The following is a 26,985-nucleotide window of genomic DNA, read 5'->3' on the forward strand; positions in this document are numbered from 1 at the left end:
GATTGAATAGACTGACATGCAATAGTGTATGGCTTAGTCAATCACTTGAGACCGTTTCCCTCCAATCCCACACCGTCTTTCCCCCAATGCTAAAGGAATCTAAAATGACATACTGGTAATAGGCTAGTGTGAACCAAGTCTTTATACGGCCAAAAAAAATATATATATATCATGGATCAGTTTAGGGATTTACAGTAAACTACTTATGATAATATTATCTAAACTAGAATATCAAACCTCAAATATGAATGTTGTACAGTAATTGTCTTGAACACAAAGCATACCGTATGTGACATGATGGTGTTAAAGTCCTTCAGAAGAGAATCTTTCTACTGTTAGTTATGTAGGAGTTTCCTGTGTGGACAAGCGAGCTCATCATAAATAGTCCTGGTAACCACTGGCAACCCCCTGAGCAGAGCTCACTTTCCACCTAGCCTCTCCTAGCCTGCACAGTCACGACTCTCAGACGATCAAGTGAAATGAACTCAAAGTAAATCAACAAGACAACAACAGTCGGAGCGCTGGAAGAACAGAAAATTAGACCACATCATTTGATACGTCTTTCGAAGATCTGTGTTGAAGAAGTGGGTCTACCGACCTGTGTGATGCGGGACATGGGGAGGGAAGGGATATCCGTTTAAATAAGACATGAGTGTGTGTGCTGTACTTCGGAAGGCTGCAGTGATCTTCCCACCCACCCCAGACACACAGCAACTTGTATGGGTCTGGTTCATGAAAGCAGATTACTATACAGTACATTCCCATGCTCAGAGAGACATGCTGACAATACATTCCCATGATCAGAGAGACACAGTGACAGTCTGAAGATTGACACGGGACAAGGCTAGCCACTAGACTAGGATGGTCCAACCTGTACAGTATCTGATAGACACAGAGCACCTGCTACGGGCCAGACTGTGTGAGTGCATGTTTTAGAGTGTGGGTGGGGGCGCTATGTACATACTTGTATACACGGATGTCTGTGTGTGACCATTTGCGTGCCTGTACTGTATGTGCATACTTGTGTCTATCTCTGTCTGTGTGCATGTGTATTTCTCGCTGTCTGTTGTGTACCGGTCTCTGTGTGCCTGCACTGTAAGTGTGTGTGTGCCTTGGCGTGACAAGCATCTGTCTGCCCTGCCCTACAGCCTGGCTGCTTTTAATTAGGAGGTGCCAGAGCGCCCCAGGGCAGACAGAGGCTCTCCGCCTCTCCCTCCTCTACTCTCGTCTCTCCTCCCTCCTCCCTCCTCCCTCCTCTACTCTCCTCCCTCCTCCCCTCCTTTCCTCTCTCCTTCCTCCTCTCTCCTTCCTCCTCTCCTCTATCCTCCACCCTCTCTTCTCTCCTCTCCTCCTCTCCTCTCTCCTCTCATCTCCCCTTGTCTCCCTCCCTAGTCTCCCTTTTCTGTCCTATCCACTTACTCCTCTCTCTTCTCATCTCCCACCTTTCCTCTCTCCTTTCCTCTCCCCTCCACCCCCTTATCTCTCCTTCTCTTCTCTCGCTCCTCTCCTCTATCCTCCTCTCCCTTCCTCCTCTCTCCTCTCCTTTCTCCTCTCATCTCCCACCTTTCCTCTCCTTTCCTCTCCCCTCCACCCCATTATCTCTCCTTCTCTTCTCTCGCTCCTCTCCTCTATCCTCCTCTCCATCCCTCCTCTCCCTACTCTCTCCTCTCTCCTCCTCTCCCTCCTCTATCCTTCTCTCATCCCTCCCCTCCCTTCTCTACTTCTCTCTTTTCTCCTCTCCCTGCTCCTCTCCTCTCTTCTCCTCTCTCCTCCTCCTCCCCCTCTCCCTCATCCCACTCTCTCTCTTCTCCTCCTGCCCCTCCCTCCTCTATTCCTCTCCCTCTTATCCTCCCCCTCCTCCTCCCCCTCTCCCTCATCCCACTCTCCCTCTTATCCTTCCCCTCCCCCTCCCCCTCCCCCTCCCCTCTCTCCTCCCTCCATTCCTCAGCCTGGCCTCCCCCTCGTTATCATCAGCAGAGCCAGGAGATGTCCTCACTCACCCCACAGACCCACACACACACACACACACACACACACACACACACACACACACACACACACACACACACACACACACACACACACACACACACACACACACACACACACACACACACACACACACACACACACATACAACTACGACCACCTGTGAAATAAGCCAGCCAAAGTATAGCTATCTCTGTCTGGCTGGTTATACTCATATATGGTTGTGAATAGATTGTGTATTACAGTACATCTCTCCAGAACATGTATATTTCTGGTAATTAAAAAAAAACTCTCAACCAGATTAGGATGTTTAGAAACAGACAAAACAAGAGGAATAGTTTTAGTATGTCAGCAGAAAAACAGCTCTGAACCTCAACTCATCCTGAATAGTGGGCTACTTAGAGGTGAGCTGGTCTAATGACCTTGCTGTGTGTGTGTCTACTGTACTGTACTGCCTGTAAGCTGTCCTTGGAGATGGTTTTTAAGGAGGTCTGTCTGTCTGGTCTGGCAGGTGGGAGATGCGGGGTCTATCTACAGTGGGCATAATAGCTGGCAGAGCTGAACTGTGTGGGGGGCTCCCCCCCTGCCTCGGCCCACGTCTGCTTCTTTCCCACAGCAACCTTGTCCTCCAGACAACAAGAGCCACATGGTGTGGAGTGGGTTGGGGGGTTGTGGCAGGTGGGGTGGTGGGGGGCAAGATGGCTGGCCTCTGAGTTGGCCTACTCTTACCCATGAAACTGCACTAGCAGCAGAACAGCCCAAACCCACAAGCCTCATTGGTTTACTTTAAGTGGCTGTAGAACATATTTCTTTCCCCTTTGACCCCTACAGTACAAACAGTAACAACGCAAACAGAAACACACATTTAGGCCTAAAGGCCTTGTCTCCCTTCAAATCAGTTCAGCTGTCGATGATCGAAAGAGCCTGGTTTGCTTAACTAATTTTATGTAAGATCTATGCCAGTCTCTGTGCCAGTCTGCCCCTCCTCATGGGTAAGAGATTGAGAGCCGATCTGCTGCTGAGAGCTGAGTATGGCATGCTGGGAACACAGCGGGTGGAAGCAAACAGGTACTGCAGTGCCCAACACTTACTCAGACCCAGCCTCCTGTGCAGTGCGAACAGACTGCACGAACCCTTAAAGACAAGTCCAACTGAGATGGACCAGTATTTAACCCCTTGTTAGGGAAGCTCTTCAGAGATGGACCAGTATTTAACCCCTTGTTAGGGAAGCTCTTCAGAGATGGACCAGTATTTAACCCCTTGTTAGGGAAGCTCTTCAGAGATGGACCAGTATTTAACCCCTTGTTAGGGAAGCTCTTCAGAGATGGACCAGTATTTAACCCCTTGTTAGGGAAGCTCTTCAGAGATGGACCAGTATTTAACCCCTTGTTAGGGAATTTAACTCCCTGTCTGTTTATATATACCAAGACTCCCTGTCTGTTTATATATACCAAGACTCCCTCTCTGTTTATATATACCAAGACTCCCTCTCTGTTTATATATACCAAGACTCCCTGTCTGTTTATATATACCAAGACTCCCTCTCTGTTTATATATACCAAGACTCCCTGTCTGTTTATATATACCAAGACTCCCTCTCTGTTTATATATACCAAGACTCCCTGTCTGTTTATATATACCAAGATTCGCTGTCTGTTTATATATACCAAGACTCCCTCTCTGTTTATATATACCAAGACTCCCTGTCTGTTTATATATACCAAGACTCCCTGTGTGTTTATATATACCAAGACTCCCTCTCTGTTTATATATACCAAGACTCCCTGTGTGTTTATATATACCAAGACTCCTTCTTTGTTTATATATACCAAGACTCCCTGTCTGTTTATATATACCAAGACTCCCTCTCTGTTTATATATACCAAGACTCCCTGTCTGTTTATATATACCAAGACTCCCTCTCTGTTTATATATACCAAGACTCCCTGTGTGTTTATATATACCAAGACTCCCTCTCTGTTTATATATACCAAGACTCCTTCTCTGTTTATATATACCAAGACTCCCTGTCTGTTTATATATACCAAGACTCCCTCTCTGTTTATATATACCAAGACTCCCTGTCTGTTTATATATACCAAGACTCCCTCTCTGTTTATATATACCAAGACTCCCTGTGTGTTTATATATACCAAGACTCCCTCTCTGTTTATATATACCAAGACTCCCTCTCTGTTTATATATACCAAGACTCCCTGTCTGTTTATATATACCAAGACTCCCTCTCTGTTTATATATACCAAGACTCCCTGTCTGTTTATATATACCAAGACTCCCTCTCTGTTTATATATACCAAGACTCCCTCTCTGTTTATAATTTACCTCTTGGTGATGTCACCATGGAAGGCCGAAACTCCACCCCACCAAAACAGGCTGAAATTTCATGCGGCCTTTTCAAACAGCACTTACACTGAAAGGGCATTATCATAATTTTCACAATTTCACAGTATTATTCCAACCTCATAGTGTACATAAATCACAGGAAAATACATATTTATTGACTGCACTGGGTCTATAATAACATAATAGCAATGGAATTTAAACATATTTGTTTTACAATATTCATTTGACTAAACTAAACTCTGGTATCACATAAAAACAACAACATTCAGAACCTGTTTAGATTCTAATTTTGATGAGCGAAATTTCAAGAATTGACCTAAATCCTATAATACTGGTCATTACATATTAGGGCAATAGGGTTGATCTAGGAAATGATGTCCTAATGGGCCAGTCTGTCAGTAACAGAAGCTATCCTGTGAAAGTGTCCTATCATGGTAAAATAAGGGGCTTGTAAAATTCAGGAAACACTGGGAGAGAATGAGATCTACATTGTTATGTTTGTCCTGGCTGTGATGCCATAGACACCGAGCAGTGAGTTCATTGTTATGAGACAAGAAAAAATGACTTCCTTTGCCATCTCACTTTTTCATTGCTTTAACGTTCAGTGAAGCCCACCCCTCTGAGAGTGTGTGAAGTTTTTCACTCTCTCTATTGCTCTCTTTCACTCTCTCTTGCCCACCTATCTAAGTCCACATGCCAGACAGATACTTTCCATTTCTAAATTGAAGAAGAGGGTGACCACATCTTTTCTCTTTTTTTCTGTTCTATGTCAACACCCTGGTCTTAGGAGTCTGTCCTCCACCTCTACAGACGGGCTGAGCAGTATAATATGGCTGAGCAGTATAATATAGCAGAGCAGTATAATATGGCTGAGCAGTATAATATGGCTGAGCAGTATAATATAGCAGAGCAGTATAATATGGCTGAGCAGTATAATATGGCTGAGCAGTATAATATAGCAGAGCAGTATAATATGGCTGAGCAGTATAATATGGCTGAGCAGTATAATATAGCAGAGCAGTATAATATAGCAGAGCAGTATAATATAGCAGAGCAGTATAATATAGCAGAGCAGTATAATATGGCTGAGCAGTATAATATAGCAGAGCAGTATAATATAGCAGAGCAGTATAATATAGCAGAGCAGTATAATATAGCAGAGCAGTATAATATAGCTGAGCAGTATAATATAGCAGAGCAGTATAATATAGCTGAGCAGTATAATATAGCAGAGCAGTATAATATGGCTGAGCAGTATAATATAGCAGAGCAGTATAATATGGCTGAGCAGTATAATATAGCAGAGCAGTATAATATAGCTGAGCAGTATAATATAGCTGAGCAGTATAATATAGCTGAGCAGTATAATATAGCAGAGCAGTATAATATGGCTGAGCAGTATAATATAGCAGAGCAGTATAATATAGCTGAGCAGTATAATATAGCAGAGCAGTATAATATAGCAGAGCAGTATAATATAGCAGAGCAGTATAATATATTTTTATTTATTTATTTTTATTTCACCTTTATTTAACCAGGTAGGCTAGTTGAGAACAAGTTCTCATTTGCAACTGCGACCTGGCCAAGATAAAGCATAGCAGTGTGAACAGACAACACAGAGTTACACATGGAGTAAACAATTAGCAAGTCAATAACACAGTAGAAAAAAAATGGGCAGTCTATATACAATGTGTGCAAAAGGCATGAGGAGGTAGGCGAATAATACAATTTTGCAGATTAACACTGGAGTGATAAATGATCAGATGGGCATGTACAGGTAGAGATATTGGTGTGCAAAAGAGCAGAAAAGTAAATAAATAAAAACAGTATAAAAACAGTATGGGAATGAGGTAGGTGAAAAAGGATGAGCTATTTACCTATAGACTATGTACAGCTGCAGCGATCGGTTAGCTGCTCGGATAGCTGATGTTTGAAGTTGGTGAGGGAGATAAAAGTCTCCAACTTCAGCGATTTTTGCAATTCGTTCCAGTCACAGGCAGCAGAGTACTGGAACGAAAGGCGGCCAAATGAGGTGTTGGCTTTAGGGATGATCAGTGAGATACACCTGCTGGAGCGCGTGCTACGGATGGGTGTTGCCATCGTGACCAGTGAACTGAGATAAGGCGGAGCTTTACCTAGCATGGACTTGTAGATGACCTGGAGCCAGTGGGTCTGGCGACGAATATGTAGTGAGGGCCAGCCGACTAGAGCATACAAGTCGCAGTGGTGGGTGGTATAAGGTGCTTTAGTGACAAAACGGATGGCACTGTGATAGACTGCATCCAGTTTGCTGAGTAGAGTGTTGGAAGCCATTTTGTAGATGACATCGCCGAAGTCGAGGATCGGTAGGATAGTCAGTTTTACTAGGGTAAGCTTGGCAGCGTGAGTGAAGGAGGCTTTGTTGCGGAATAGAAAGCCGACTCTGGATTTGATTTTTGATTGGAGATGTTTGATGTGAGTCTGGAAGGAGAGTTTGCAGTCTAGCCAGACACCTAGGTACTTATAGATGTCCACATATTCAAGGTTGGAACCATCCAGGGTGGTGATGCTAGTCGGGCATGCGGGTGCAGGCAGCGATCGGTTGAAAAGCATGCATTTGGTTTTACTCGCGTTTAAGAGCAGTTGGAGGCCACGGAAGGAGTGCTGTATGGCATTGAAGCTCGTTTGGAGGTTTGATAGCACAGTGTCCAATGACGGGCCGAAAGTATATAGAATGGTGTCGTCTGCGTAGAGGTGGATCAGGGAATCACCCGCAGCAAGAGCAACATCATTGATATATACAGAGAAAAGAGTCGGCCCGAGAATTGAACCCTGTGGCACCCCCATAGAGACTGCCAGAGGACCGGACAGCATGCCCTCTGATTTGACACACTGAACTCTGTCTGCAAAGTAATTGGTGAACCAGGCAAGGCAGTCATCCGAAAAACCGAGGCTGTTGAGTCTGCCGATAAGAATTTGGTGATTGACAGAGTCGAAAGCCTTGGCGAGGTCGATGAAGACGGCTGCACAGTACTGTCTTTTATCGATGGCGGTTATGATATCATTTAGTACCTTGAGTGTGGCTGAGGTGCACCCGTGACCGGCTCGGAAACCAGATTGCACAGCGGAGAAGGTACGGTGGGATTCGAGATGGTCAGTGACCTGTTTGTTGACTTGGCTTTCGAAGACCTTAGATAGACAGGGCAGGATGGATATAGGTCTATAGCAGTTTGGGTCCAGGGTGTCTCCCCTTTGAAGAGGGGATGACTGCGGCAGCTTTCCAATCCTTGGGGATCTCAGACGATATGAAAGAGAGGTTGAACAGGCTGGTAATAGGGGTTGCGACAATGGCGGCAGATAGTTTCAGAAATAGCGGGTCCAGATTGTCAAGCCCAGCTGATTTGTACGGGTCCAGGTTTTGCAGCTCTTTCAGAACATCTGCTATCTGGATTTGGGTAAAGGAGAACCTGGAGAGGCTTGGGTGAGGAACTACGGGGGGGGCGGAGCTGTTGGCCGAGGTTGGAGTAGCCAGGCGGAAGGCATGGCCAGCCGTTGAGAAGTGCTTATTGAAGTTTTCGATAATCATGGATTTATCGGTGGAGACCGTGTTTCCTAGCCTCAGTGCAGTGGGCAGCTGGGAGGAGGTGCTCTTGTTCTCCATGGACTTCACAGTGTCCCAGAACTTTTTGGAGTTGGAGCTACAGGATGCAAACTTCTGCCTGAAGAAGCTGGCCTTAGCTTTCCTGACTGACTGCGTGTATTGGTTCCTGACTTCCCTGAACAGTTGCATATCACGGGGCTATTCGATGCTATTGCAGTCCGCCACAGGATGTTTTTGTGCTGGTCGAGGGCAGTCAGGTCTGGAGTGAACCAAGGGCTGTATCTGTTCTTGGTTCTGCATTTTTTGAACGGAGCATGCTTATCCAAAATGGTGAGGAAGTTACTTTTAAAGAATGACCAGGCATCCTCAACTGACGGGATGAGGTCAATGTCCTTCCAGGATACACGGGCCAGGTCGATTAGAAAGGCCTGCTCACAGAAGTGTTTTAGGGAGCGTTTGACAGTGATGAGGGGTGGTCGTTTGACTGCGGCTCCGTGGCGGATTCAGGCGATGAGGCAGTGATCGCTGAGATCCTGGTTGAAGACAGCGGAGGTATATTTGGAGGGCCAGTTGGTCAGGATGACGTCTATGAGGGTGCCCTTGTTTACAGAGTTAGGGTTGTACCTGGTGGGTTCCTTGATGATTTGCGTGAGATTGAGGGCATCTAGCTTAGATTGTAGGACTGCCGGGGTGTTAAGCATATCCCAGTTTAGGTCACCTAACAGAACAAACTCTGAAGCTAGATGGGGGGCGATCAATTCATAAATGGTGTCCAGGGCACAGCTGGGAGCTGACGGGGGTCGGTAGCAGGCGGCAACAGTGAGAGACTTGTTTCTGGAGAGAGTAATTTTCAAAATTAGTAGTTCAAACTGTTTGGGTATGGACCTGGAAAGTATGACAATACTTTGCAGGCTATCTCTGCAGTAGACTGCGACTCCGCCCCCTTTGGCAGTTCTATCTTGACGGAAGATGTTATAGCAGAGCAGTATAATATGGCTGAGCAGTATAATATAGCAGAGCAGTATAATATAGCAGAGCAGTATAATATAGCAGAGCAGTATAATATAGCAGAGCAGTATAATATAGCAGAGCAGTATAATATAGCTGAGCAGTATAATATGGCTGAGCAGTATAATATAGCTGAGCAGTATAATATAGCAGAGCAGTATAATATAGCAGAGCAGTATAATATAGCAGAGCAGTATAATATAGCTGAGCAGTATAATATAGCAGAGCAGTATAATATAGCAGAGCAGTATAATATAGCAGAGCAGTATAATATAGCAGAGCAGTATAATATAGCAGAGCAGTATAATATAGCAGAGCAGTATAATATAGCAGAGCAGTATAATATAGCTGAGCAGTATAATATGGCTGAGCAGTATAATATGGCTGAGCAGTATAATATAGCAGAGCAGTATAATATAGCTGAGCAGTATAATATAGCAGAGCAGTATAATATGGCTGAGCAGTATAATATAGCAGAGCAGTATAATATAGCAGAGCAGTATAATATAGCAGAGCAGTATAATATAGCTGAGCAGTATAATATAGCAGAGCAGTATAATATAGCAGAGCAGTATAATATGGCTGAGCAGTATAATATAGCAGAGCAGTATAATATGGCTGAGCAGTATAATATGGCTGAGCAGTATAATATAGCAGAGCAGTATAATATGGCTGAGCAGTATAATATAGCAGAGCAGTATAATATGGCTGAGCAGTATAATATAGCAGAGCAGTATAATATAGCTGAGCAGTATAATATGGCTGAGCAGTATAATATAGCTGAGCAGTATAATATGGCTCAGCAGTATAATATGGCTGAGCAGTATAATATGGCTGAGCAGTATAATATAGCAGAGCAGTATAATATGGCTGAGCAGTATAATATAGCAGAGCAGTATAATATGGCTGAGCAGTATAATATGGCTGAGCAGTATAATATGGCTGAGCAGTATAATATAGCAGAGCAGTATAATATAGCAGAGCAGTATAATATGGCTGAGCAGTATAATATGGCTGAGCAGTATAATATGGCTGAGCAGTATAATATAGCAGAGCAGTATAATATGGCTGAGCAGTATAATATGGCTGAGCAGTATAATATGGCTGAGCAGTATAATATAGCAGAGCAGTATAATATGGCTGAGCAGTATAATATAGCAGAGCAGTATAATATGGCTGAGCAGTATAATATGGCTGAGCAGTATAATATGGCTGAGCAGTATAATATAGCAGAGCAGTATAATATAGCAGAGCAGTATAATATAGCAGAGCAGTATAACATAGCAGAGCAGTATAATATAGCAGAACAGTATAATATAGCTGAGCAGTATAATATGGCTGAGCAGTATAATATAGCTGAGCAGTATAATATAGCTGAGCAGTATAATATGGCTGAGCAGTATAATATGGCTGAGCAGTATAATATAGCAGAGCAGTATAATATGGCTGAGCAGTATAATATAGCAGAGCAGTATAATATAGCAGAGCAGTATAATATAGCAGAGCAGTATAATATAGCAGAGCAGTATAATATAGCAGAGCAGTATAATATAGCAGAGCAGTATAATATAGCTGAGCAGTATAATATAGCAGAGCAGTATAATATGGCTGAGCAGTATAATATAGCAGAGCAGTATAATATAGCAGAGCAGTATAATATAGCAGAGCAGTATAATATAGCTGAGCAGTATAATATAGCTGAGCAGTATAATATAGCTGAGCAGTATAATATAGCTGAGCAGTATAATATAGCTGAGCAGTATAATATAGCAGAGCAGTATAATATAGCAGAGCAGTATAATGTAGCTGAGCAGTATAATATAGCTGAGCAGTATAATATAGCAGAGCAGTATAATATAGCTGAGCAGTATAATATAGCTGAGCAGTATACTATAGCAGAGCAGTATAATATAGCTGAGAAGTATAATATAGCTGAGCAGTATAATATAGCAGAGCAGTATAATATAGCTGAGCAGTATAATATGGCTGAGCAGTATAATATAGCTGAGCAGTATAATATAGCTGAGCAGTATAATATAGCTGAGCAGTATAATATAGCAGAGCAGTATAATATAGCAGAGCAGTATAATATAGCAGAGCAGTATAATATGGCTGAGCAGTATAATACAGCAGAGCAGTATAATATAGCAGAGCAGTATAATATGGCTGAGCAGTATAATATAGCTGAGCAGTATAATATAGCTGAGCAGTATAATATAGCTGAGCAGTATAATATGGCTGAGCAGTATAATATAGCTGAGCAGTATAATATAGCTGAGCAGTATAATATGGCTGAGCAGTATAATATGGCTGAGCAGTATAATATGGCTGAGCAGTATAATATGGCTGAGCAGTATAATATAGCTGAGCAGTATAATATAGCTGAGCAGTATAATATGGCTGAGCAGTATAATATAGCTGAGCAGTATAATATGGCTGAGCAGTATAATATAGCTGAGCAGTATAATATAGCTGAGCAGTATAATATGGCTGAGCAGTATAATATGGCTGAGCAGTATAATATAGCAGAGCAGTATAATATGGCTGAGCAGTATAATATAGCAGAGCAGTATAATATAGCAGAGCAGTATAATATGGCTGAGCAGTATAATATGGCTGAGCAGTATAATATGGCTGAGCAGTATAATATAGCAGAGCAGTATAATATGGCTGAGCAGTATAATATAGCAGAGCAGTATAATATGGCTGAGCAGTATAATATAGCAGAGCAGTATAATATAGCAGAGCAGTATAATATGGCTGAGCAGTATAATATGGCTGAGCAGTATAATATAGCTGAGCAGTATAATATAGCAGAGCAGTATAATATAGCTGAGCAGTATAATATAGCAGAGCAGTATAATATGGCTGAGCAGTATAATATGGCTGAGCAGTATAATATAGCTGAGCAGTATAATATAGCAGAGCAGTATAATATAGCTGAGCAGTATAATATAGCAGAGCAGTATAATATGGCTGAGCAGTATAATATAGCAGAGCAGTATAATATGGCTGAGCAGTATAATATAGCAGAGCAGTATAATATAGCAGAGCAGTATAATATGGCTGAGCAGTATAATATGGCTGAGCAGTATAATATAGCTGAGCAGTATAATATAGCAGAGCAGTATAATATAGCTGAGCAGTATAATATAGCAGAGCAGTATAATATGGCTGAGCAGTATAATATGGCTGAGCAGTATAATATAGCTGAGCAGTATAATATAGCAGAGCAGTATAATATAGCTGAGCAGTATAATATAGCAGAGCAGTATAATATGGCTGAGCAGTATAATATGGCTGAGCAGTATAATATAGCAGAGCAGTATAATATAGCAGAGCAGTATAATATAGCAGAGCAGTATAATATAGCAGAGCAGTATAATATAGCTGAGCAGTATAATATGGCTGAGCAGTATAATATGGCTGAGCAGTATAATATAGCAGAGCAGTATAATATGGCTGAGCAGTATAATATAGTAGAGCAGTATAATATAGCAGAGCAGTATAATATGGCTGAGCAGTATAATATGGCTGAGCAGTATAATATGGCTGAGCAGTATAATATAGCAGAGCAGTATAATATGGCTGAGCAGTATAATATAGCAGAGCAGTATAATATGGCTGAGCAGTATAATATAGCAGAGCAGTATAATATAGCAGAGCAGTATAATATGGCTGAGCAGTATAATATGGCTGAGCAGTATAATATAGCTGAGCAGTATAATATAGCAGAGCAGTATAATATAGCTGAGCAGTATAATATAGCAGAGCAGTATAATATGGCTGAGCAGTATAATATGGCTGAGCAGTATAATATAGCTGAGCAGTATAATATAGCAGAGCAGTATAATATAGCTGAGCAGTATAATATAGCAGAGCAGTATAATATGGCTGAGCAGTATAATATGGCTGAGCAGTATAATATAGCAGAGCAGTATAATATAGCAGAGCAGTATAATATAGCAGAGCAGTATAATATAGCAGAGCAGTATAATATAGCAGAGCAGTATAATATAGCTGAGCAGTATAATATAGCTGAGCAGTATAATATAGCAGAGCAGTATAATATAGCAGAGCAGTATAATATAGCAGAGCAGTATAATATAGCAGAGCAGTATAATATAGCAGAGCAGTATAATATAGCTGAGCAGTATATTATTATCTCACTGCTGTGATCTCTGACTCAAACTGAAGAACCTGTCACTCTCTGATCGTCCTACGTAGACTTTGAATCACTTGCATGTCAAACAAGGGATCATATCATTAAATGTCATTGAATTAAATACATATGCAGTTCAACTCTTTAATTTCTGTTTTGGATTTAGTCTTGTACAAAATGTATTTATATTTTTTACATACAAAATATTTATTAAAATATGTATTCGTACAACATCTTCTAAAAATGCTCCAATAAATCCAAGTGAGCGACGTAGTGGAGTTTGACTAGACATTAATCAACAGGAAACAGACAGATTGTTAAAGAACAGGTTGGAGAGCTGCTCCAGATTATAAACTCAGATTAGCATAGCGTGTCTCCCAGCCCATAGTGAGTGTTTACGAACGGACTGAGTTTGTGGTGTGATGGAATATCCATTAAGGGTGCGATAAGGTTGAATGACAGAAAATGGTTGGAATTGAGACCGTAGTCACTGAAGGGCTACAGGACTGTAAATGTATCACGTCTTATTTGACAAAGTAAAACATACCAATCATATTTTGGGGTTTTAATCTTAAATCTTGAAGTTGTTGCTTCACATCTGATCTCTAATCTGTTGCTTCATCTCTGATCTCTGTTGTAGTGACCAGTGGAGGTTCATAAATAGCATTTTTTTAATTGAATTTTTTTACATTTCTTTCCTTCATTTTTTTGTTATACCCTAAACCCTTACTGCTTCACCCCTCTCCTTCCATAATGCAATTCACTCTAACAAAACAACAAATTCATTTTGTCTGACCTAAATCAGAGGGTGTCTGAGCCATGAGTTTATAACACACTGTGCTTAACTTGTGTTGTGGAGGAGGGCTGGGGTATTATTATCTTTCAGCTACCCACCCTGCTATAAAAACTAGTGGTGCAACATCTCCACATAGCAGTAATGCTGCTCTGCTCTCCCTCCCTACTGTGAATCTGACAAGCCTGCCTTCCCTGCCTGCCGTCTCTCAACTCCTCTGTTGCTCTGCTCACCAGCCTGTTTACGTCTGCCAGGGACACACACACCTCTCTCCGCTCCGGTCCGGTCTGGCGGTCCACTGTTAACCTCCTTTAGCTGCTACTTGTCTTTGTATTGGTTTTTGGAAGTGTTGGATATTTCCTGGTTTTTGTGAATGGGCGGCCGATGCGAGGTGGCTGTGACTGTGAATGGACTGACTGACTGTCAGCTCTGGGTACACTATTCTGAAGAGGCAATGTGACAGGTCTCTGGACACCACTGGTAGACTCTGAATTATAAACAAACGGAAAGAAAGGAATTAAGAAGGTAGGTAAATGAGGATTCCGTTTAGAATTCTAAGGATTCTTGTTTTTCAATTCCGCTGACTTGTGGCATGCTGAAAATTCTGTATCTAGTTTGGATACGTTTGTGTTTGAGTGAGTGTGCCTGCTTATTGCTGCAGTGAATGAGTCTTTATTTTCTACAGTACATGTGTACAGTGCACCTGTTCAGTGTGTGTATGTGTTTGTGTGTGTGGAGTTAGGTACGTTTTAGGTGTTTAGAGCGTTGTCTGTTGTGTGCAACACTCTGAAAGTGCCTCATCTCCAGGTGTGGATACATTAATTTATGACTCACATAATTGTTTTGGATAGCACTATGAGACACCGTCTTGAGAAAATTAGGTTGCCAAGACCTCTTTCGCAATAAAAATGTGGAGACAACATGACCAGGAATTTATTTTACTGGGTAGAAGAAATGTTAAATACAGTATTTTGGCTTTAACGTTTTAACATCTTATTGTATTCTCCTGATGGGTTTTCATTGAATTCATTATTTAGCCAAAACACACACTTGTGCTGCTGGATTTGTGGCAAAGAAAAGCTGAATAAAATGTGTAAGAGAATTGAACTCTTACATAGCACTGGGGCTAAGATATAACTCCTAAAACAAACGTTGAAGTTTTTTAAAGTTGAAGTAGGAGAGTGTTGAGAGAATAAGAACTGAGGGGTATTGAAGATGACTGTTTGTGAGACTCTTATCCCCTCAAAACATAGGGATTAAGCTAGCCTGTTTTACAACAAATGTTTGTTGTCTACTTTTTTTTAAATGATTGGAGTACTGTATATATATATAAAAGAGATGTTGAAACATTCAAGTCAAATTAGCTACAAGGATTTGTTCTACAGCGAAGCAAATATGAAAATATATTTTGTAAAGCCATTATCCGTTGACAGTAGCCTCATCTGCTATCTGGTTGACTCTTAATGAGACTGTCTGAATTATAATTCATTTGTCATAAATCACTTAAACTCACAAACAGGAGGACAGGTTGTGAGATTGATCAAAGTGGTTGTCAAGGAGACACCAACAATTCTTTAAAAACTACCATCTCTGCCATGGGATCATCAATAATTTAATTAAAAGCATCAGTGGTCAAAATTTAACTCATTAATTCCAAACTGAAATATTGCATTATCATAAGTAAATTAATATCTATTAATGATTTATAATGGTTCTATAACTGAATAATAGTAGCCAATGAACTAATTATAAACCCTTTATTAATACAAACTTATTGTAAAGTATGATATCTTGCTAAATCATATTTAATAAAGTGGATACTCTTTTACATAAAAAGTTACCAGAATGGATTCAATGAAACCAAAGGTTGTCCTCTGAGACCTAATAAAGTACCAAAACAATGTATTGACTGGTGCAGATAATGGTGTGAACCTCGGGGCTCTCCTGGAGGCTCAGTGGATGGCTCCATAAGAAACTCCTATAGGATTGGTCTTTATTTCAACAAACAAACGTTACGATTGGCTTATAGGTTTAATGAGCTTTCAATTCACGAGTGCAAAACATTGACTGTTTCTAGTACATTCTCATTACACATTTCATAAACAAAAATAAATAATTGGAATGAACATAAATATTCAGATTGTCAATATGTTTTTCTGTAGCGCACCAGCCGATAATATGTATGCTATACTGTAGGTAAAAGTATGCATCAGAGATGTCTCAATATACAGCATACAGTATCAACTATTTATATATTTAAATTAATTTGTCCTCCACAATAATTCACTATTTCTATATGAACATTTTGTCGATAGAAAAAAGCCACTTCATCAACTGTATGTCACAGGTGTCGTCGATCCAGACAAGTAGTTTCATATCAATATCCTTTATATTCTGTGACTATTCAGTTAAGAATACATTTGATTTAAAACAATCAACAACAAAAAACACAAAATCATAAATGAAGCATATATAAGTTATGAACTTTGGTCGAGTGTATCTGTGGATGGTTCTGTGTTTACCTGCATTATTATTATTGGGAGTCTGATAGTGTACGACAATCTATATATATATATTTAAACCAGTGGTGGAAAAAGTACTCAATTGTCATACTTGAGTAAAAGTAAAGATACCTTAATAGAAAAAATGGCTCAGGTAAAAGTGAAAGTCACCCAGTAAAATACTACTTGAGGTAAAGTCTAAAAGTATCTGGTTTGAAATGTACTTAAGTACATTGGTGGAAAAAGTACTAAATTGTCATACTGGAGTAAACATTACAAGTTAATAGTAAATGCTATGTAAATGCTATAGTAAATGCTATGTAAATGCTATAGTAAATGCTATGTAAATGCTATAGTAAATGCTATAGTAAATGCTATTGTAAATGCTATTGTAAATGCTATGTAAATGCTATTGTAAATGCTATGTAAATGCTATTGTAAATGCTATTGTAAATGCTATTGTAAATGCTATAGTAAATGCTATAGTAAATGCTATTGTAAATGCTATTGTAAATGCTATAGTAAATGCTATAGTAAATGCTATGTAAATGCTATAGTAAATGCTATGTAAATGCTATAGTAAATGCTATGTAAATGCTATTGTAAATGCTATACATCAAATTCCTTTTATTGAGCAAACCAGACGGCACAATGTATGTTTTTTGTTTATTTTTACGGACACACAGGGGACCAACACTCGGACTTCATTTACACACACAGTATTTGTGTTTAGTGAGGGTTAGGGTTAGGGTGAGGGTGAGGGTTAGGGTGAGGGTTAGGGTTAGGGTTAGGGTTAGGGTTAGGGTTAGGATTAGGGTTTGGGTGAGGGTTAGGGTGAGGGTTAGGGTTAGGGTTAGGATTAGGGTTAGGGTGAGGGTTAGGGTGAGGGTTAGGGTTAGGGTGAGGGTTAGGGTGAGGGTTAGGGTGAGGGTTAGGGTTAGGGTGAGGGTTAGGGTGAGGGTTAGGGTTAGGGTGAGGGTTAGGGTTAGGGTTAGATAGGGATGACTGTGCACTTTATTGGTATACGTGTGAATTGGACCATGTTGCTGTCATGCCTGAGCATTCGAAATTTAACAAATACTTTTGGGAGTCATATTTTCTTCAGGAATAAGTTAGGAATAAGTTGTCAAAATATATAAATATAATATAATATAAATATTAAAGTAAAGTCCAGACACTCCCCCCCAAAAAAATATGTTTTACTTGAAGTACTTTACACCACTGAAACAATGAATAACCAACTCATTCTAAACACAGTAAGTTTGGCTCTAAATGCCATTGTACAATCTTCTGAGTTAACTAAGTCTCCCAGCTAACACATTTACTTTGCTATATACGGCATAGCTCAGTCCAGACAAGTGTTTCCCCCAGACAGTGGAGCTTGGTGGCCCTTGGTAGCCTTTGGGGGAGCTTGGTGGCCTTTGGGAGAGCTTGGTGGCCCTGGGGTCACTAATCAGAGGTGGTGATGGGGAGTTTGGAACACAGAAAGAGAACTATGTTACTGTTAGCCCCTGTCTGTCTGGCCCCTTGGCAGCCTCTAATGATGACACTGCCTGCCACAGCACTAGAGGTGAGCGAGGACACAGTGTCAGTGGTGATTTGGGATGGGGGGTACATAGTGACTGAGGGGTCGGAGGGAAGCAGAGGAGCTGTGGATCCTGGATAGACCAACCTGCTCTCTCATTGTGACATCCTCTTCTGCTTTTCCAAACCTCATGTTCTTCCTGCTCGTTAGCAATGATATACAGCACTATTAGGATTATTAGAATTCAAATCAGGTTTAAAAAAAATTACATGTTTTAATCCAAAACAGTATGTTTTTGTATTTTTTTTTAAACATATTTGATTGTAATAGTTGCCCTGTACGCATTATCTGGGACTATTTGACATTATGCACACATGACTGTAAGTCGCTTTGGATAAAAGCGTCTGCTAAATGGCATATATTATTATTATTATATTATTATCTGGGACTATTTGACATTATCTGGGACTATTTGACATTATCTGGGACTATTTGACAAAGCAGAGTGGAAAAGCTACTCTATGGGCTCTATTGAGAACACTGGATCGACGCTGTCTTTCCATGGGCTGACAGACAGACAGGACAGGCAGAGACTGCCAGAGCAAATCGCACAAAAATAAGGGGTTATCAGGCCCTTTGACAAAAGTTTACAAATGTCCCCACCCTGAGGGAGGGAGGGAGGGAGGGGTTAAATTAAGGAAGGAGTTGTGTGATGAAACAGTGATCTATTATGCAGGACTGTGAGGTGGGAAAGCAGTGTTCTCCTCTCCTCTCCTGTCCATGTGGCACATCCTCCAGGACATAGTAATTAGCCCGGGTGTGTTAGCGTTAGCTAGCGTTAGTGCTGGAGCAGAGAGAGAGAAAGAGTGGGGTGGAGCGTTGGCTACTGCCTGGCTAGCAGCCCATATTCCCAGGGAGACAGGCTAAGTCCTAGACGGCACCCAATTCCCTATATAGGGCACCACTTTTGAGCAGGGCCCATTGGGCTCTGACCTAAAGTAGTGCACTATAAAGGGAACAGGGTGCCATTTGAAAACAGATAGAGACCAACAGCGGCCTCCCTCCCAGGTCCTCTCAGGCCCCTCTCTTATCCACTCTGTTGTTCTAAGCGCCACACCAATTGTTTGACTTGGCTGGGTATTCCAGGGAGGGGCTCCTGGTCCTACACAGCGCTGGTTTTAATGCAGCCTGTCAGGGAGGGGCTCCTGGTCCTACACAGCGCTGGTTTTAATGCAGCCTGTCAGGGAGGGGCTCCTGGTCCTACACAGCGCTGGTTTTAATGCAGCCTGTCAGGGAGGGGCTCCTGGTCCTACACAGCGCTGGTTTTAATGCAGCCTGTCAGGGAGGGGCTCCTGGTCCTACACAGCGCTGGTTTTAATGCAGCCTGTCAGGGAGGGGCTCCTGGTCCTACACAGCGCTGGTTTTAATGCAGCCTGTCAGTGAACCTTGATGGACATTCGATACCTTTTTCTCTCTCTCTCTCTCTCTCTCTCTCTCTCTCTCTCTCTCTCTCTCTCTCTCTCTCTCTCTCGCTCTCTCTCTGTCCCCCCCCCTCTCTCTCTCTCTCTCTCTCTCCCTCTCTCTCTCTCTCTCTCTCTCTCTCTCTCTCTCTCTCTCTCTCTCTCTCTCTCTCTCTCTCTGCCTCTCCTCCTCTCTCTCTCTCTCTGCCCCCCCCCCTCCTCTCTTCCCTCTGTCTGTCCTCTGTGTTGAACGAATGCTGAGTGTTACACTTACGGAAATCTGGTGAAGTCAAGACCCTGAAGCCCACGAATCCGATCCCTCTTGTCTCCTTTCCTTGTATTGTTACAGAGCTGACCTTTGACCTTTGACATGCCATCTCTTCCTTACCAAGACCTAGAAGATGATTAGGTCCCTTGTGTCAACATCAGCTGCTTCCAAGAATAATGTTAATATGGTTCAGCCGATGAAAGATATGCTAGACCTTATTGATCTAATGTCCATGAAGGTTATTAGTACTGTATGGATACATATGAAGCATAATGAAGCAACTTGCTCTTTCTATGAACTGACAGAACAGAAACAATAATCTCACTGAATTCCACTTCGTCTTTTGTTTCAAGTTGCTCATCAAAGATTCTTCATCCTCCACTGTATATCTGTAACGTATATATTCGCCTATAGGTCTTCCACTGTCTACATCTGTACCATAATCATAGCAACTGTTCCTTAGCAACAAGATCGAGAACACATTTGATTGGTAACGGAGCACAATGCCACCTGGAAATGATTTAGGGAGATGTTTTAAATATTTATCCTATGTGACGTATAGAGAGAGTGTTAATATGGGGTCGGAAACTCATAGCGTACATACACAGATTCTTCTGTAATGTTAACTATGGACCATTGAGATCCAATCACACAATGCAGCTGTGGCAAAAAGCCATCTGAAAGCATCTATCCACATACCCATTCTAACCGCTGAGGAGTGGACCGCTAAGTTTAACCTTTATTCATAGACAAGACATGAATGGAAGAGAAACTGTCCCAAAGCGTTTTTTTCACTCACTGTAAACATTACCTAGAATGAACAAGACCATTTAGGATAGCATTCAACACCACTTTGACTATAATCAAAAGACCATGAATGGATCGTTAGCCGTGGTCCGTGCAGCCCTGTTGTGTCTCTATGTGCTCTGAATGAACTTGCCTGGTGAAAGAATGTTTTATACATTTTATAAATTAAATTAAATGTTTACCTCTTTGCCACTGGGTTTCTGCTACCTCTTTTAGATCTAGGCAGGGTTGCTGTAAAGCTCTTTGGGATCTAGGCAGGGTTACTGTAAAGCTCTTTGGGATCTAGGTAGGGTTACTGTAAAGCTCTTTGGGATCTAGGCAGGGTTACTGTAAAGCTCTTTGGGATCTAGGCAGGGTTACTGTAAAGCTCTTTGGGATCTAGGCAGGGTTACTGTAAAGCTCTTTGGGATCTAGGCAGGGTTACTGTAAAGCTCTTTGGGATCTAGGCAGGGTTACTGTAAAGCTCTTTGGGATCTAGGCAGGGTTACTGTAAAGCTCTTTGGGATCTAGGCAGGGTTGCTGTAAAGCTCTTTTAGATCTAGGCAGGGTTACTGTAAAGCTCTTTGGGATCTAGGCAGGGTTACTGTAAAGCTATTTTATATCTAGGCAGGGTTACTGTAAAGCTCTTTGGAATCTAGGCATGGTTACTGTAAAACACTTTGGGATCTAGGCATGGTTACTGTAAAACACTTTTATCTAGGCATGGTGACTGTAAAGCACTTTGGGATCTAGGCATGGTTACTGTAAAACACTTTTATCTAGGCATGGTTACTGTAAAGCACATTGTTATCTAGGCATGGTTACTGTAAAACACTTTTATCTAGGCATGGTTACTGTAAAGCACTTTGGTATCTAGGTATGGTTACTGTAAAGCACATTGTTATCTAGGCATGGTTACTGTAAAGCACATTGTTATCTAGGCATGGTTACTGTAAAGCACTTTGGGATCTAGGCATGGTTACTGTAAAGCACTTTGGGATCTAGGCATGGTTACTGTAAAGCACTTTTTTATCTTGGCATGGTTATTGTAAAGCACTATGGGATGTAGGCAAGGTTACTGTAAATCACTTTGTTATCTAGGCATGGCTATTGTAAAGCACTTTGTTATCTAGGCATGGTTACTGTAAAGCACATTGTTATCTAGGCATGGTTACTGTAAAGCACTTTGGGATCTAGGCATGGTTACTGTAAAGCACTTTTTTTTATCTTGGCATGGTTATTGTAAAGCACTATGGGATGTAGGCATGGTTACTGTAAAGCACTTTGTTATCTAGGCATGGTTATTGTAAAGCACTATGGGATGTAGGCATGGTTACTGTAAAGCACTTTGTTATCTAGGCATGGTTACTGTAAAACACATTTATCTAGGCATGGTTACTGTAAAACACTTTGTTATCTAGGCATGGTTACTGTAAAGCACTTTGGGATCTAAGCAGGGTTCCTGTAAAGCACTTTGGGATCTAGGCAGGGTTACTGTAAAGCTCTTTGGGACAACTGTTGCTGTAAAGAGGACTATAAATATGTAATAAATGTGATGTTTTGTCCCTGTGCTATAAATCAGTATATTGCCTGATTTAACAGAATTGTCTACCTTCATACACTATTAGTTCATGTCTGTCTCCCTGTTCTGTAGATCAGTGAGAGGAGAAGGAGAGTCGAGGATGGGCCACAGTGAAGATGACCTGATTGGGATTCCGTTCCCCAACCACAGCAGCGATGTCCTGTGCTGCCTTAACGAACAGCGGCGCGCCGGGTTGCTCTGTGACGTGGTGCTCATCGTACGCGACCAGGAGTACCAGACCCACCGCTCGGTCCTCGCCGCCTGCAGCCTGTACTTCAAGAAGCTCTTCACCGTGGCCTCAGACGGAAGGGACAAGCACAGTGTGTATGAGATAGACTTCGTGGCCCCGGAGTCGCTGACGGCCATCTTGGAGTTCGCCTACACATCTACGCTAACGGTGACGGCGTCCAACGTGAAAGAAATTCTTGGAGCGGCTCAGATGTTGGAGATCCCCTGCATCGTCACCGTCTGTCTGGAGATTATGGACTCTGGCAAGGGAGGAGGAGAGGGAGATGAGGAGGAAGACGAAGAGGAGGAGGAACAGGAGGAGGAGGAAGAGGAAGAGTCGAGGAAGGACGAGCAGGAGGTTCATGAGGAGGACAACGCCAGTGAGTGGTCAACGAGGTCGTCAGAGAGTCAGGACCAGGCCGAGTCGGAGAGAGGAGCACCACCCAGTACCTCTCAGTACCAGCACCAGTATGAGCTGCAGAGGAACAGGAAGTGTACAGACAAAGACTCTCAGTGTGAGAAACCCAGCCCGGAGCATGAGCGCATGGAGAGCCGAGCCCTCAAGGACTTTTCCATTGAGTCTCTGCTACAGGAAGGGCTGTACCCTAAACTGCCATCAGTCCTGGACAGGAGGGACAACTTTTCCCCTCTGCTCCCTGGCTTCTACCCTCCCATGTGGGCTGCAGAGTTCCCAAGATTCCCCCCGCAGGTCCTAGACCCCAGCCACCACGCCCAGACCCCGACCCTCCACCGTTCCTCCCACCCTTCTCAACTGGACAACCGACCCTTAGACCTGGCCGTGAAGAGAGAGGTCGTCAAGGAGGAGCTGAAGGAGGAAGTCCCTCCCAGCATGCTCCACAGTGACTTCCTGAAAGACTTAATGACCTCCGGCCTGGGGGTGGGGGTGGTACGGTCCGAGGGGCCTCACCTCCACCCGGGTCAGATAAAGCAGGAGGAAGACTTCCGCTCATACCTGAGCTTCCTGAGTGCATCAAGCCACCTGGGGGCACTGTTCCCTCCCTGGCAGATGGAGGAGGAGAGGAAGATGAAGCCCAAAGCATCCCAGCAGTGTCCCATCTGTAACAAGGTGATCCAGGGGGCGGGGAAACTACCCAGACACATGAGGACTCACACAGGAGAGAAACCATACATGTGCACCATCTGTGAGGTGCGCTTCACCAGGTATGACAAACACTCTTGATACTGTAGGTCTTACCATCTTCTGCAAGGAGATTATAAAAGCCACTAAACACAGTACTGACACACACAGTATCCGTTAGTGATGCCACGTATGTGGATAAGTGGCTAAGTGATTAGGTAAAAGTGTTGCCTGATCATATTCTAAGATAATAATCAAAATGCCTACATGTAAAAAAAAAAGAAAAAAATAAAAAAAGATATCAATCATTAACCTGTGAAATTGAGAGGGGTTTTTTTTGGACAAAGATTATAGTATTACGGTAAGGGAGTGTTTTTGTGGTTAAGGCGTTTGATTTGTATCCTCTCATCTGAATATCATCCGAGACCTAAAAAGTGGAAACCCCCTGTCTTTCTTTCTAGTCACTTCCTGCCTCTGCTCTGGCATGATTGTTTCACCGGGCACATCTAATACGTACCCCAGAGTGTACCCACCGACAATGCTTTCATCTCTGATACATCTTTCAGAACACATACAGTTGAAAGGACAGCACATTGAAAAAATATATATATTGACCTCAATGAGACAACCTGGTAACATAAAAGTGAACTAAATGAAATAATATAAGCTTCTATTTTTTTCTTTTCAGGCAAGACAAGCTGAAGATCCACATGCGGAAGCACACAGGAGAGCGGCCCTACGTCTGCCTCCACTGCAACTCTAAGTTTGTCCACAACTACGACCTGAAGAACCACTTGCGTATCCACACAGGGGTGCGGCCCTACCAGTGTGAGCACTGCTACAAGAGCTTCACACGCTCAGACCACCTGCACCGACACATCAAGAGGCAGAGCTGCCGCGTCTCACGCCCTCGACGAGGCCGCAAGCCCGCCGCCTGGCGCTCAGCCAACAACTTCCTGCAGGGCCCTCCTGACTCGGCCAATCACCACGAGGATGGCAAGGGCGGCTGCCGGCTCCTGCCCTCCTCCCATCGAGGCGTTAGAGGTCACGGTCTGGGCCTAGGGGAGAGAGAGAGACAGGCCCTGGGTGGTAAGGGCCTGGGTTATAAGGACTTGGACAGTGACAGCAGAGAGAGCCGGGAGGGCAGGGAGGCCAGAGAGGGCCGGGAGGGCCGGGAGGCTAGAGAGGGCCGGGAGTGCCGGGAAGCTAGAGAGGCCAGAGAGGGCCGAGAGGCTAGAGAGGCTCGGCATCACCAGTCAGACAGGAAGCATGTGGTTGACAAGGTGGAGCTGGAGAGACAGAGGGGCGTGTTCACCTTTGCCCTGGCGGGGCCTGGGGGGGAAATCCTTACCCACCCTCCATTTTACACCCCGACCCCTGACCCCTGGACCATTAGACTGGAGAACCACGCCTCTCCCATCCCTGAGCCGACCAACTGACACAGATTAAAGATGATAGAACAGAGACAGTGCCAACTGACACCTGAACAGAGAGAGAGCCGGCCAACTGACACCTGAACAGAGAGAGAGCCGGCCAACTGACACCTGAACAGAGAGAGAGCCGGCCAACTGACACCTGAACAGAGAGAGAGCCGGCCAACTGACACCTGAACAGAGAGAGAGCCGGCCAACTGACACCTGAACAGAGAGAGAGCCGGCCAACTGACACCTGAACAGAGAGAGAGCCGGCCAACTGACACCTGAACAGAGAGAGAGCCGGCCAACTGACACCTGAACAGAGAGAGAGCCGGCCAACTGACACCTGAACAGAGAGAGAGCCGGCCAACTGACACCTGAACAGAGAGAGAGCCGGCCAACTGACACTTACAACAGATAACTGATGCTTCATCTCAGACTTCTAAGAACAATACAGAACAGAAAGTTCTCTGCCTGATAGATGTTCTACCTGCTGTTCAGAGATAGAAGGATATTAGGCTGAGGAGATGAGAGTTTGAGGGGAGCGATGTCTGGGATTATAAATGTATAGAAAACAGGGGAATTACTGGAAAACAGTTGATTTTAGACATCTCAGATCAAAATCACAAGGATTTTTATAAAACATTTCATTTGTAGAAATAAAACTGGATGAATAGATTTTGTATGTTGCAAAAGTACACACACACAAAAGAATACTCTCAGGACATTATATAATTGTTTATCTTTGGATTGTAATTGTTTATCTTTGGATTCACTACAATCAATGTAAATGTCTAATTCATAGCATAATTCATAGTATACTTAATATTAGCAATAGGTTGTTTCTCAAATTCACAGTCTACAAAAAAATAAACCAATATCAGCCGTTATTTATAAACTACAAACAGATTCCAAATCCATCCAGAGTTGTAGACCAATATCAGTTCTAATGGGCAGGGTAGTGTAGGCCAACGAAGAACATTCAAAACCAGGACAAATGATTCACTTGACTTAAAAAATATATATAATATAGATCCAAAACTTGTTTTCACCCTTGTATTGCCTTGTTCTCAGGTTTTGTAAATATCGACAAAATGTTTTAAAGATTTTGACCATAGTAATATTGATTATTGTTGTATTATACCTTTTTATCATCGATAAACCATCCAAAGGTGCCGTTTGATATTTCACACATTTTTCACAAGCCTTGTGTTACATATGGTATCTGTGTTTCTTCTAAAGACCAAGACGTGTACGATTCGTTAGACTGATATACACTGAATTATTGCTTAAGCTATGCCCTGCTCCTGATTGGAGTGTTAAGACCTTGAAAGAGGATTCTACCCTATGTTCATGTAGTGCTCTTAACTGATCTATGTACAAATATTGCTATTCAGAATTGTTTGAATTGAAATGAAATGGGAAACTATTTTCTTGCTATTTATGCATATTTAAATGAGCCTTGGCTATATTTAGCAAATATGTTGTTTTATAAAGACACTAAATGTTGTACTCCTGTGAGTCTAGGAGTCTCATTATCCTGATTTTCTGTTGTGTGTGTGTGTGTGTGTGTGTGTGTGTGTGTGTGTGTGTGTGTGTGTGTGTGTGTGTGTGTGTGTGTGTGTGTGTGTGTGTGTGTGTGTGTGTGTGTGTGTGTGTGTGTGTGTGTGTGCGCGTGCGCGCGCGCACCTTTGTTGCGAATCTTTCATAAATGTAAATATGGTTTAGATGACATTTTAGAGAACGGATATTTGACACACAATTAAATTAGGACTCTATTCAATCAGATCTGCTTTAGCTGACATCTGTATAGTGACTGTTTTGGCGGTGTCTGAGGTGTCTGAGGTGGAGCTGTCAAATCCACAAGCAGCTCCTAGTGTTAGCATTATAGATGTAATCTACACCTCCATTAGGATTATAGATGTAATCTACACCTCCATTAGGATTATAGATGTAATCTACACCTCCATTAGGATTATAGATGTAATCTACACCTCCATTAGGATGATAGATGTAATCTACACCTCCATTAGGATTATAGATGTAATCTACACCTCCATTAGGATTATAGATGTAATCTACACCTCCATTAGGATTATAGATGTAATCTACACCTCCATTAGGATGATAGATGTAATCTACTCCTCCTTTAGGATTATAGATGTAATCTACACCTCCATTAGGATGATAGCTGTAATCTACACCTCCATTAGGATGATAGCTGT

At 42.4% G+C, this 26,985-nt stretch overlaps 1 protein-coding gene across 2 annotated transcripts in view; it reads left to right on the top strand.

The window, feature by feature from the left end:
• Positions 1-26,272, top strand: part of LOC118372968 (zinc finger and BTB domain-containing protein 7C-like) — a 34,318-nt gene extending 8,046 nt beyond the window's left edge. The window contains exons 1-3 of one of the 2 annotated variants that reach the window (XM_035759020.2): positions 14,035-14,421; positions 22,091-23,428; positions 24,034-26,272. In XM_035759020.2, the coding sequence (XP_035614913.1) occupies positions 22,119-23,428; positions 24,034-24,784 (2,061 nt within the window). In that variant the 5' untranslated portion in view covers positions 14,035-14,421; positions 22,091-22,118 and the 3' untranslated portion in view covers positions 24,785-26,272. Of the gene's footprint in view, positions 1-14,034; positions 14,422-22,090; positions 23,429-24,033 lie in introns of those variants that run through there. The other variant, XM_035759019.2, reaches the window with a different exon arrangement.
• The last annotated feature ends 713 nt before the right edge of the window (positions 26,273-26,985 follow it).

Source organism: Oncorhynchus keta, chromosome 12 (assembly GCF_023373465.1).
Source record: "Oncorhynchus keta strain PuntledgeMale-10-30-2019 chromosome 12, Oket_V2, whole genome shotgun sequence".
NCBI lineage: Eukaryota > Metazoa > Chordata > Actinopteri > Salmoniformes > Salmonidae > Oncorhynchus > Oncorhynchus keta.